This window comes from Phyllostomus discolor, chromosome 4 (genome assembly GCF_004126475.2).
Source record: "Phyllostomus discolor isolate MPI-MPIP mPhyDis1 chromosome 4, mPhyDis1.pri.v3, whole genome shotgun sequence".
Classification (NCBI taxonomy): domain Eukaryota; kingdom Metazoa; phylum Chordata; class Mammalia; order Chiroptera; family Phyllostomidae; genus Phyllostomus; species Phyllostomus discolor.
In genome coordinates this window covers 29,656,801-29,670,315 of record NC_040906.2, presented here as the reverse complement: position 1 = coordinate 29,670,315, position 13,515 = coordinate 29,656,801, and the positions used below count along the sequence as shown (strand labels likewise).

Here is a 13,515-nt window from a genome sequence, read left to right as displayed (position 1 = left end):
TCTTTCAGCTTTCCGGACGATGCCCAACCCGCTGAGCCCCCACCGTCAGGGCTGTCTGCAAGTTTTGACACTCCTCCCTTCAAGAAGTGGAGCCTAAGTCTCTCCTTGAGAGTGGGCTGAATTTAGTGCCTAGTTTTTAATTAGTTCCCTTCCTCCTGAGCCCATTAATCTACTTTTTGTTTCTTTCAGAAACCATTTATATGAATGGACTCTTACAATATTAGACCTTTTGTGACTAGCATTTTCTGCTTACCATAATGTTTTCAATATTAATCCCTGTTGTAGTATATATTAGTAGTTCATTCTTTTATTACTGAATAATATTTCATGGTATAAGCATACCACATTTTATTTATTCATTCATGAGTTAATGGACATTTCAGTGTTTCCACTTTTGGACTATTGTGAATAGTGCTAATGTGAACATTTGTAAGCAAGTTGCTGTATGGATATATACGTAGGAGTGGAATATCTAGGACATATGAAAAATCTATGTCTAACATTTTGAAAAATTGTTAAAACTGAGGCAGCTGCGTCATTTCTACTGGCAATGCATGAGGGTTCCAATTTGTCCACGTCATCACCAATGCTAGTTATATTCTGTATTTTTGTATTACAGCCATCTGAGTAGGTGTGAAGGGGTATTGCTTGTGGTTTTGAACTGCATTTCCCTAGTGGCTAATGATGTTGAATATCTTTCATGTCCTTGTGGTTCACTTGTATATCTTCTGTCAAATATCTATTCAGATCCTTCGCCCATTTAAAAAATTGGGTTATTTGTCCTTTTACTATTGAATGGTAATATGCATATATTTTGGAGGCAAGTCCCATGTCAGATACATGATTTCCAAGTATTTTCTCCCATTCTGTGGGTTGTTTTTTTACTTTCCATTTATGTTCTTCAACCCACTATATGGTTTCATTTAAATAAAGCCCAGTTTGTCTATTTTTTTCTTTTGACTCATGTTTTTGATGCATATATAAGAAAGCTTTCACTAATGCAGGCCATGAAGATTTATTCCTATTTTTTTGTTTTAAAAGTTGTATAGTTTTAGCTCATACATTTAGGTCTATGGTCCATTTTAAGTTAGTTTTTATGTATGGTGTAAGGAAGGGGTCCAACTTTATTCCTTTGTATGTGGCAACCCAATTGCCCCAGAACTACTGGTTGAAAGACTTCTTTTTCCATTAAATTATCTTGGCATCTTGGTTGAAAATGAAATGATCACAAATTTAAGATTTATTTATTAACTTCAATTATTTTTCAATGGTCTATACATCCACTCTTATGCCAATATAATACTGTCTCAATTACCGTAGCTTTGTAGTGAGTTTTCAAATGGGGGAATGATGCATGGGTCACCGGCCAGCAGGGATCATGGAACGCTGCGGATGGCTCGTCGAAACCCAAGAAAAAACATGCACAGAGACAGACCGGTTTCTGTGGAGAAGTAGGGACAGAACAGCCACCCCCTCTAGTGGGGAACACACTGATTTACCATCCAGACTGGCTTTTATTGGGTTCATTTTGCGTAAGAATTCAGGTAAAGCACATTACTCATTGCGAGGAAGTAAGGATCAAACGCTAGGTGACAAGGAACTCTGAGGATCTATTTTGAGTCAGGGTCAAAGAGCTGTAAGACTTTAAGGAACAAACTAACTTCCTCCTTGGACCCTTCTCATTCAACTGAGAGCATTCTAAACAAAGAAGGTTTCACAGGAATTTACATGTTCTTTCTTAGGCCTGATCACCTGGGGAATCCGCCCTTTCCACCACAGGGCGGCACCACCCTGTCATTGTTTCAGGCTTAGGTGGAGCAAGGGAACTAAGGCAGCCAAGAGATTAAGAGATTTTCTTGCAGAGCAGGAGGACTCGGGCTTTGCCAAAGCCAAAGGGCAAGAGTCCATCACCCCCTTTTGCCATAGCCCCCAAAGTCCTTCTTTTGGGGGCCTCCCACGTGATCATACCTGTCTTAGATCATTCCCCTCTTGGGGAATCTTACACATCATTGGCTAACTGACCAAGCATTGGGGTCCAGGCAGGGTGAGGTATAAAGCAGCAGAAGCAGCACTCCTGTCAGGGAGATAAGCTTGTCTCCTTGCAGGCTTATGGTTCCAAGGGCGTCCCCTTAGCCTTAGCCTAGGTGGGGGTTACAGCTTCTGATACCAGGCAGGGCGGTTCCCAACAGGGGAATTGTGAGTTCTCTGATTTTGATCATCTTTTTTCAAGATTGTTTTGGCTACTCTGAGTCCCTTGCATTTCCATACACATTTTAGGGTCAGCTTGTATATTTATACTTTTATGCAAAAAAAAAAAAAAATGCAGCTGGAATTGTGATCAGGATTGCATAAAATTTATAAATCAATTTGGAGAGAATTGCCATCTTAACAGTATTAAGTCTTCTGATTCCACAAACATTGGATGTCTTTCCATTTATTTAGGAATGTGTTAAATTTCATTCAAAAATGTTTTGTAGCTTTCAGTATAGAAGTTCTTCACTTCTCTCATTAAATTCCATATGTATTTGATTAATTTTAAAGCTATTGTAAACAGAATTGCTTTAATCTCACTTTTAGATTGTTCATTGCTAGTGTGTATAATTACAATTGTTGTATATTGATCTGCAACCTTGCTGAACTCATTTATTATTTCTAACAGTATTTTGTAGACTCCTTATGATTTTCTATATACAATATCATGTCATCTGCATGGTTAATCTTTTTCCTTTCCAATCTGGATGTCTTTTATTTCTTTTTCTTGCCTAATCACCCTGGCTAGACCCTTCAGTACAATGGTGGTTGGAAACAGCAAGAAAGAAGTTAAGAAATCTTAACTTTTTTCTGTTCTTAAGGGGCAGACATTCAGTCTCACCATTAAGTACAATGTTAGCTGTGCTTTTTTTATAAATGCCTTTTATTAGTTTGAGAAAGTCTCTTCTGTACCCAGTTTGCTGATTTTATTTTTCTTTATCATGAAAGGGTGTTAGATTTTGTCAAATGACTTTTCTATGTCTACTAAGATTACCATGTCATTTTTGCTTTTTATTCCATTGATAGGCTATATAACGTTACTTGATCTTAAGATGTGAAACCAACCTTGCATTCCTGGAATAAATTCCACTTGTCTTGGTGTATAATTCTTTTTGTGTGTTGCTGGATTTGGCTTCCCAGTATTTGATTAAACATTTATTAATATTTTAATCAATTTTTCCTACCCTTTTAATAGTGAGTCAAGTACAATGTATAGAACTACATGCACCAACATCATTGCATTTGATGGTTGATTTAAGTATTAAAGATAATCCATAAGGTCTTGGATTATAGTGATTTGTATTTTGCTGAGTCATGGATTTTGCTGAAGCATATGTATAAATCATATGCTACAAGAGAAGTTAAAAGGTGCCACTTAGCTAGTGAAAGTAGTTATAAAATAAGCTTTCAAATCTTCAAATGCCTTTACTCTCATCAGGTATGTTGGGGAAAAAATTATATGCTATAGTTGTGAACTTCATATGAAGCCTGCTCTTCTCAAAAGCTTAATAAAACAGAAAAAAAACCCACCTGTCCAATATCAAGAAAAATTGAAAAAATTAAAATATTTATTATACTCTCTCAAGGATATTAAATGGTATCCAATCCAAATCCCACAAAAAAAGCTTCTCAAAATCTTCTCCCCTCATTCCTTTCCTGTTCAATCCTCAATAGAAACCCACATTTAAGGTCTTCTGTCTTTCTCCCTATTTTTTTTCTCCTGTATCTATTCATTTTACTTTTTAGTAGAGAAATTGCCCATTTGTGGTCCATATGCCAAATTTGGCCTATGCATGCATTTAATTTGATAAAATATTTTAAAAGCATTATTAATTAGTTGTCAACATTTGAGGAATGACACATAAATATCTATGTATCTTATTTCCCTTGAAGGATTTCAAAGTTTGACAAAATGTTGCATTCATTTTATAATTGGCTTCTAGTAAATATGACTGCCTACTTCAAATATGACATGCTCCTCTGGTTTTTTACAGTTTTTATTACTCCTTATTGATTATGGCCCATTTTACTTTTTTATTATATAGTCCTATCCTCTATAGATATCGGAATCTGTGATCTTTATGTTGCCCTTTCCAATGTAAATTTGCCTTTCTTAGAATCTTTCTAATTTTGCAACTTTTTCTACTTATTATACTGAGTAGTATAACAAGAGTTCTGAGAGCCCCACAGGATCCCATGAGAATTATAGAGTCCAGGGTTGAGCAGTAGCTTTTGGGTCCTATAAGCTTAATAAAATCCCAGGGGAAATCTTTGTCTGTTAGAAAGGAAGAGTGAACTCAAACAACTGGTTGCAGTAACTTTGTATATAGGAGACTTTTTGTGGGGAAAGTCCCGCTGCAAGAGAGAATAAAGAGGGAAAATGCTGGGCTGTCTGTGCTGTGCCTATTGATATTAGAAAAGTACTGATTTACAAAACTGGTCTTCTTGGAAAAAGGAAGAGGAGATGGAAAAAGAAAAACTGATATTACAATAGTACCAACAGGGCCTATAAGAAGAAATGACAATTTCTATGACCGAGCATAAATCAACTGATGAATTAGAACTGTTAATTTTTCTGGAAGTGGCTCTTGTAGGGTTGTGTAAATCCTTGCCTGTGGGGAAAAAAACTTGTGCTTACTTCAGTCTGCTTCTTTACTCTGCCCTTTAAATCTTAATTTGTATTTCTCAAGGACCTCAGTATTATTAGAGATATTGAGACCTTTGTAGTATTTATCTTTAATACTAAAAAAAGACCACAAAAATAAAAAACTGCATTTGAAGTGCATGTACAAATTGGGCTTTCGGATTAAATGTTTAGTAATCATCTACCTAATGAAAGAAAGTAACAATATGTATGTTATTTGCAAAATAGAGTGAAGGCTAGTTGCCTGAATATGGTTACATATTAATTATTATATAACTAGCTTCTGCTTCGTTGTAACCAGTTAGTTTAGAAAGCAGATTTACTTAGTAATATCAATGAAATAATTTTTGATTGATTACATTATGGTGTCAGCTAGAATCCAATAATTTAGACCAGATTAGACGGCATGTTATACCTCTATGCCACAAAGTAAGTATCATTTGCTCATTTGTGTTCTTAAAGCTATCAATACTTGGTATGTGGAACTGAGAACACAGTATGTGTGCTTAAACACACACATATATATAGACTCAGGACAGTTAATATATGAGGTGCTTAGTTTGATTCCTGGCCTATAGTAAGGCCTCAATAAATATTGGCTGTAATTTTTATAATTCTCACTAATATTATCCCCCACAAGGTTCTTTACCATTCCTTGCCTCACGAGCCCTTGAGTTTAGAGCATTGGGTCTCCCCCTACTCCCTTCCCTGTCTTTAGCATACACTTGGCCAAATCTTATTCCTACCCAACTGGCCACAGATAGTTGTTGGCCATCTATGATGTGCCCATTGTTCAAACTGTTTTTCGAAAACCCTAAAATAGCAAATAACAGCAAATATATAATAAGTAATGTCTTGCCCCCATTCTTCCTGTCCCAATCAATCTATTTGCTCTGCTCCCCACTACCAATCATAATAGGACAAAATCCACTTTTTTAGGCCCTCTTTCCCAGAACTGGCTGGACACCATAATGCATGACTGACCCTAACTGTTTTATGAGCCTTTATCCTTAGGAGTTGAAGATTACTGGAAACGCCCTGAAGGTGCAGAGGCTCTAGGAACTTACAAAACTGACCACAGGGACAGAACCCTGCTCCCAGAACCCTGCTCCCGGGGAGACAAGCTGCAGCCTATACAAGACGAACTGAAACATCCTGCTCTACAACTACGCCAATCACCTAATAAAAGCTCAGAGTTCCCACCCCTCAAGCTGGCGCATTTCTCTCAACCTAGTGCTTTCTCGCCCTTGGGAAAGTAAAAGTAAAAAAAAAAAAAAAAAAACAAAACAAAACTAACTTTCTACTTTCTTCTTTGTGAATTCTTTCACAACCCGCGTCACCAACCACCCTTACAAATCGGAGATGCATTAGAATTCCTATCAAACCACAAATTCTTGTGAACCTAGGCATCTTCATATACCTACAAAGAAAACTCCAGGATATAAGAGGGACATTCCCTTTACCCAGGACATGTAGAAGGCTTCCCACAGATTTCTGTACAGGGCAGAATTATGCCACTTATAATTTTATGTCTACGTCCATTTTAAGGCTCAAAAGACTAGAAAACCATCATTGAAAGGTAAGCCTACCAAAACTGGCACATGGTATACTCAAATCCCTGTTCTCGATTACCGGACATGGACCCTCAGGCCGCGCCTGCTGCTGCGCATGCGCCACAAATGCCCGCCTTCTAGCAGGGTGCCCGGTTCATTCTTTCTTTGCAGTCCTCCGCCTCTTTCCCAGACTTTGGTTGGAACTTCCCGCTAGGGCAGAACTCACCAATCACAAATCCCCTTCCTCAGGGCACGTCCCCACCGTCGCCCCCTCCGGAAACTCGAGTCCGACTTCGTGCACACCCCTCCTTCCTTACGCACGCTGCGCGCAGACGTCTCCCTGTGACGCTGTCGTCGCCCCCGCGCTGACTCCCGCCGGGGGCGCTCCCGCTGACCGTTGAGCGGCCTGTGAAATCCCTCCCTAAGGACCTTCCCCTCTCCGCCAACCGTTCTCGCGGCGGCGACTCATGTGGGGGTTCGGGCTCCTGCGGTCGCCGCCGCTGCTGCTTTTGCTGCCGCATCTAGGAATCGCAGCCTCGCGCTCTCAGGCCGGAACCATGAACTTGGAAGGCAGCAGCTCTGCGAGATGCTCCCCCTCCGCCGAGGGGCGTCGGCACCGGTGCCTGCAGCTGTCCACGGTGCCGGGAGCCGATCCGCAGCGCAGCAACGAGCTGCTCCTGCTGGTGGCGGCGGCGGTGGAGGGACCTGAACGGCGGGATCTCTCTGGAGACCGGGCGGAGGTGGAGCTGCCACCGCCGCCCCAGCATCACGTTCTCTATTTCCCTGGAGATGTGCAGGTAACCTGGGGCCTGCCTGGGCACCTGTTCCTTCCTCTTGTGCATGTGTGCGAATTTCCCAGGTTCTGTCCTCTTAGCTGGTACCGGGTACTTTGCGTCACCTGAACACTACCACACGTGGTGGCTCCTCCGTAATCCCACGAAATCCAAAACCACCTCTTCCACACCCGTGATCCCCCTTTTTTGTAGCCCCAGAGTGAAGGTGTCCTTGGAGAGTTAAGACCTCGAAGAGTCTAGGCTTCAAGAGAGTCGAATTTGAAACAGAAGGAATAAGACACATAATACCGAATATATGCTCATTCTATGACTTGGTTTCTCAGAGGAGTGTGTGTGTGTGTGTGTGTGTGTGTGTGTGTTGGGCAGGAGCCACAGCTGGCTTTTAAATTAACTTAGGGCGTGGTGTTGCACTGGCAGTAATTTAAAAGCAAACAAACAAAAACCAACACGACCAAGGAATGACACTCGGTAACCCTTAAGTAAGGGAGGGTGGGTGGAGAAAAGGGACAGTACTTGCTAAGCATGTCAGTATTTTGATGCTCACCTAAATTCTGTACTTATGTTTTTTTGTGTGATTTTATCGTTATTGTTATCTTTATTATATTGTCTTTATAGCTGCAGGCAAGTAACCGTAGCTGTGTTGTCCTGGAAAGTTGGGTGTCAGTCGAGATCTTAATCTGGAACCGTTTTGTCTAATACTGCAACCATTAGTTATATGTAGGAATTTAAGTTAATTAAGTATAATTAAAAATCTAGTTTCTCAGTTTCATTAGCTGCATTGCAGGTGCTCAGCAGCAGCTAGGGTTTGCGTGTGTTGTAATGGATAAGGCAAATACAGACGAATGCTTCCAACATCACAGAAAGTTCTATTGGATAGTGTTGCTGTAGACAGGTAGAACTAGAATATGGCCATTAAACAATATGAATTTATCGTTTTTGAAATTGATGCTTTAAAATGATACACTTACAAACTTTGTGCCTCGAGTCAAATGAGGATTAAGATATCTGTAGTTTTTTCTCTATATAATAATTGACTGATCTAGTTGACTGAATAAACACTATGGGAAAAAAAAAGTAAGATTTAAGAGAAGCTTGATTTAATCACTGCTCTATTGCTCAGTTTGGGAAAATAGCATAACATTGCTGACAGACTTCCAGTTTGGACCAACTGTTGTGTGCATCTTTAATAATGATGGTGATAGTGTGATAACTAACTTTTATTGAGCACCTACTACATGTTGTTTTTTTTTTAAGTGTGCCAGCCAAAGTACAGTACAAGTCTTCAGGTGAGATCTAAAAAGTGCTAATTACACTTAGAGTAATACCTCCTTTTTTTTGACATCATCCGTTTCTTTATGTAGCCTGAAATTCCATTAGCTTTTTGGACAGTGATATACAGTTGATTTATGCATAGTATGAAGTGCTCTAAAAATCCAGGTCTTTTAGAAAAGAAATAGAGGATAAGGCATCAAAAGGCTTTTAGGCCAAATTGCCCAGGTTTGAACCTTGTGTCAGCACTTTTTAGCTATTACGTCTCTGATCAATTGCAGCTACCTCAACTATAAAATAGCAATAATAATTTATAAGATATCAGTGAGGGTTAAATATGTGAATACCCAGTGAATTATAGTTCCTTCCCATCTTTCTGATGACCTTTTTTAACTGTGGCAGCATCCTTGTTATCAGTTCTTAGGCTTTTTCTCTGTCTGCTGTCCCTCCCTTGGTGATCTCTTTCAGTCCTGTCCCGTGGCCTTACATACAACCTGTACTCTGCCGACCTTCAACACTTGTGCATCTAGCATGCACATACACTACAAACTTTAGACTGACCACTTCTGTGTGCAATATTTTATTTTGGATTTTTAATAGATATCTCAAACCTACAATTCTGGATCTTTGCCTCTAAACCTGTTTTTCCTGCAGTCATCTCAGTTAATGGAAACTTCCTTTTTAGTTGCTCAGGTTAGATATCTTGAAGTTATCCTTTAGTCTCTTTCACCTCATCTCTTAATCCACCAACAAAGTGGCTTTACCTTCTTAATGTATCTAAAAGTGATCACAATCATCATTTTAAAATGTAAGTCAAATCATGCCACACCTCTCTGCTGAAAGCTTCAAGAGCTTCCCATACCACTCAAGAGTGAAAGCCTCTGGATGGCCTACAGGGCCTTTCACTGTCTTCACCTTTTCCACCTTGCTGATTTTCTGATTATCTCCTTTTTCTTTTTACTCTGCTCCAGCCACACCAGTCTTCTCCACCTTCACCTCAGGCACACTCCACCTCAAAAGCTTTGAAGATACTGCCTGCAGGAACAGTCTTTATGCAGATACACGCAGGATTCATTGCCTCACCTGTTTCAAGTCTTTGCTCAAAAGTTGCCTTCACACTGAAGCATTTTCTGATCATCCTGTTTAATAATCAAACACATTAGTTATTTATTTTGTTTTTTGTCTATCTTCTACTACTACCATGTAAGCTTCATGTCTGTTTTCTTCACTGATGTAAACATCACCACAGTGAAGTTTGTCTGTGATGCTTAGTGATTGCCGTGTGGTAGGAGTTCAGTAGATACCTTGTTGAATGAATGAATGAATGAATGAATGCTGCTTTGAACATGAAGTGTTTAGTAAGTCTTGGCTATTATATGAAATGCTTTTAGGCACAAGTTTCCTTATCCATATCTCTGTACTTGATTCTTTTGAGCTTAATGTTTATCCATATGAAATTTACCCTGTTACATACAGGCCATCTTTCTAGTGTATTGATCCTTTTAGAACTATTATTTTGGATTGTATCACATATACATTAAGTAAGCATTCTTTTTATATCTTTATTCATAACTTGCATACGTAATGAACGGAATAAGGCCAAGTGCAACTTTGCAGGGTATCATCAGAAGCTTTGCCTCATCTTACATAGATTCATTGTTTAGTGTTAATTGGATCTGGTTGTCCATGTAATTTTAAATCCTAATTACATTACTTTCTTGATGTTCCTTTTGAAATCATTTTTTATTGTACAGTGTGTCCTCTTTATTTTATACTTGTTCTTTTATCATTTGAGTTATAGGAAGGCTGAGGCCATAGTAATTCATATTTCTTAAGGTATCTCTTGATGTTTTTCTTGTCCATCAGTAATAATTTTGGAGGCAGATCAGGATTCTTTTAGGTAGACACTTTCTAATTTTCTTGCTTTTTAAAGCCTCAGGATATAGATTTACACATCTCTTTTTTTTTTAAAGTAAACTTACAATTTGATGAATTTTGACAAATATTATCATTATGTAATCAATACCACAACCATGTTATACAACATCTCCATCCTAAAAAAGTGTCTTGTGTCTCATTTCCATCAGTCTCTTTTTCCTCAGCCCAGGCAGTCACCGATCTGTATATGGGAAGAGCTGCATAGGGTAAGGTATATGGGAAGGGGTGCAGAGCTTCCTTGGTCTCTCTCAGAGCATCACATTCCAACACTTCCACATGTTCACCCGCCCAGAAGCTACCCAAATCTTTATTTTGGGGATTTTTATGGTGGCTTCATTTCTAGTCCCTCGCTGGAGAATGGGTAGTGGGGCTGAAAGTTCCAAACTTCTGATCACCAGCTCATATCCAGCAGCCCACCAAGAGTTACCTCGTTAGAACAAAAGACATTCCTATCACCCAGGAAATCCCAGGGGTTTTAAGAGCTCTGTGCCAGGAACCAGAGGCAGAGACCTCTGTGCATGTGGGGGGGGGGAGGGCAAAAATAGGTTTACAGTTATTCATGTGGAAAAATAATATAATAATAATAAATAATAATACAAGAATAAACTGTGTTTCACATACTCACAATTGTAAACCTGCTTTTGTCCCACCATGTATATATTTTCTATTATTTCACACCTGGTCGTGTACCCCTAGGACTGTGTCAGGCAGCCTTGTTCTTAGACTGGATCCTGTTGTGGTCCTTCTGTTTTGCTTACTTAGGGTATCTGTTTTATGCACCCTTGCCCCATTTTTTGATGAAAGTACAGCTTGTATCCAATCTAGTTCTCTTCACTCTGCTGTAAGACGAGTCCACCTAGCTTAAATCGTTATCATGAATGTCTACAAATTCTTGGAGACACGTGTCATGTTTTCCTAAAAATTCTTTGTACCTTCACTTCAGTAGTAGTATGAAGGGGCCCTGTAAGTTTTTGCAGCTTAGCAAGCATCTGCCCATGGAGTAAGCACTCCTTAAACTCTCCAAGATTCTCTTGGCCACCTGCCTCACTGGGGATGAGGAGAAGCACAGGGGTTATTTACCCCTACAGGGAGAACAAGTGCATTACATTCCCACCTGGGATGAAAACTCTCCAAAGAAAACCCTCTCTTTCCATAGTCTTCAGCCTTTTCTGTAGATTGACACAGTCATTATCTGGGTTGCAGAACCAGTTATGGCTACTTATTAGCAAGTCCTATGAGAATGTCTGGTGTCTTTTTTTTAATGGGGAGTACTTAGCCATTGTTCTCCGATCTGGGCCTTAACATAACAGTAAGAATCCCATTTTTATATTTTATACTCACAGTTCCTTAGTATGAGCTTTCCCCACTCTGATCATGGGGGAAATAAAACAAGTTTTTAGATTTACCACCTCCTATATGGTAGAGACTCAACAGAGAATCATAAAATCATAAATAACTATACAAATAACTATAGTCCTAGGAGCTCAGTTTCCTTAGCTGTAGAAAGAATTTAGATGAGCCCTTAGATATAAGATCCTGTGATACTTTTATCATACTTATATCACAAATCTTATGTGCAGAAGGCAATAGAATAATCCATAAAAATTAAATGATAGCCTTGTAACATATGTGACAAACTATTAATGAGATGAAAACCGTTAATGAAGGACTTGGAGCATCCTATTAAAAAAATGATCAAAGGACACAAAAGGAGAATTAACAAAGGAAAAGAATGAAAATTGCCAATAAACATAGAAAAATACTCAACCTGATTAGGAATCGGGCATGCAAATTAAATCAAAAGTAAGACATTTTATCATAGTAGGAAAGATTTTTTAAAAATCAATGTCAATAGCCAGTGTGGACCAGGATGTGGGAAAATGAACATTCTTTTATACTTCCAATAGGAATGTAAATTGATACAAATCTTTCTGATGGGAAATCTAAAAGTTATGATACAAATCTATAATTACTGATTGGAATCATACCTATAATATATTTTTAAGTGAAAACTGTATTTATAAGCTTGCTGAGGGAGAATTAAAGAATACTCTTGTTAGATACATACTTGTATATATGTATGTATACTAAAGAAAATGAATGCTAGACACCAAAATTTTAATGATTATTTTAATTGGTGATTTTACAGAGTTTTCTATCTTATGCCTTTGTATATAGACTGAATTTTTGAAGTATGACTTTTATTAGTTTTAATTTTTAATAGAAAAAAATGTTCATTTTGCTACAAATATAGTCCACTTAGGGTGGTACATTGTAAAGTTAAGTCTCCTTTCCTCCCATTCCCTCTAGTCTCCCATTCCCTTTCCCCAAGGCTGTCCCTGTTACCAGTTCTTACGTCCCTCCAGGGATATTCTGTGCTGATGCAAACTTGTTTTAAAAAACACAAATGGTGGCATAGCATACATGGGCTTTTTAGTCAAGTATTTTACAATCCATGAGTATTAATAGAGCTGCCCCATTCTTTTGAAGCAGAAATGTATATCGTATTTTGATATGATACACATATATCACATTTTTTATGCATACACACAAGTATATGATTTAGATAAATTCCTAGAAACACAATCACTAAATCAAAAGGGAGGTACATTTAACTGATATTTATAGTACATGTTAAAAATAAAGAAAAATTCTATATCCAATCCATCAGCAAGTGCTGCTGATTCTATCTTTAAAATATATTCAGAATCTACTAATTACTACCTTCAGTTCTACTACCTATAGTTCAGTTCTTACTACATAGAGGTGGTTCAAGCCACCTTCTCTCATCGGGATTATACTTCAGTAGCCTCTGCAACTGTTGCCCCTTCACACATACTAATCCTTTCAAAATACAGATATCGTCACTCTACTCCAAACCCTGTAAGAGCAAAAGCAAAAGTTGTCATAATGTCTTACAAGCCCCTCCTCCCCAGCAGCTTTCTGGTTTTTGGCATTGACCCTTGCTCTTGTTCACTCCGCTGGTGCTCCTCTGGCCTCTTGGTTGTGCCAAACATGCTTCCACTTTTGCAGTTGCAGTTTCCTGTGCCTGAAATACCATGATTCACTCCCTCAGTGCCTTCAGGTCTTTCTCAGTTACTGCCTTGTTGGAAATCACCCTGATTTTCAAGTAAGAATCTCCCACCCTCTCCAAAACTTTGTACTCCCTTTTCCCTGCTTTGTTTGTAATACTCCATTGTACTTAACCACCTTCTAATATTTTGTGCTGTCCAGCCACTAGCCACTTGTGGCTGTTGACCACTTGAAATGTTAGTCTGATCAAGGA

At 38.7% G+C, this 13,515-nt stretch overlaps 1 protein-coding gene and 1 long non-coding RNA gene across 3 annotated transcripts in view; one reads left to right on the top strand and one right to left on the bottom strand.

Moving 5' to 3' along the window:
* Positions 1 to 6,563: 6,563 nt before the first annotated feature.
* The window catches only part of C4H2orf69 (chromosome 4 C2orf69 homolog), a 25,302-nt gene continuing 18,350 nt past the window's right edge, over positions 6,564 to 13,515 (top strand). For both annotated transcript variants that reach the window (XM_036023125.1, XM_028509591.2), the window contains exon 1: positions 6,564 to 7,025. In XM_036023125.1, coding sequence (XP_035879018.1) covers positions 6,696 to 7,025 — 330 coding nt within the window. In that variant the 5' untranslated portion in view covers positions 6,564 to 6,695. The remainder of the gene's footprint in view (positions 7,026 to 13,515) is intronic.
* Positions 12,346 to 13,515, bottom strand: part of LOC118500031 — a 2,718-nt gene continuing 1,548 nt past the window's right edge. Inside the window, exon 2 of the long non-coding RNA XR_004902557.1 lies at positions 12,346 to 13,278. This is a non-coding gene — a long non-coding RNA (uncharacterized LOC118500031). The remainder of the gene's footprint in view (positions 13,279 to 13,515) is intronic.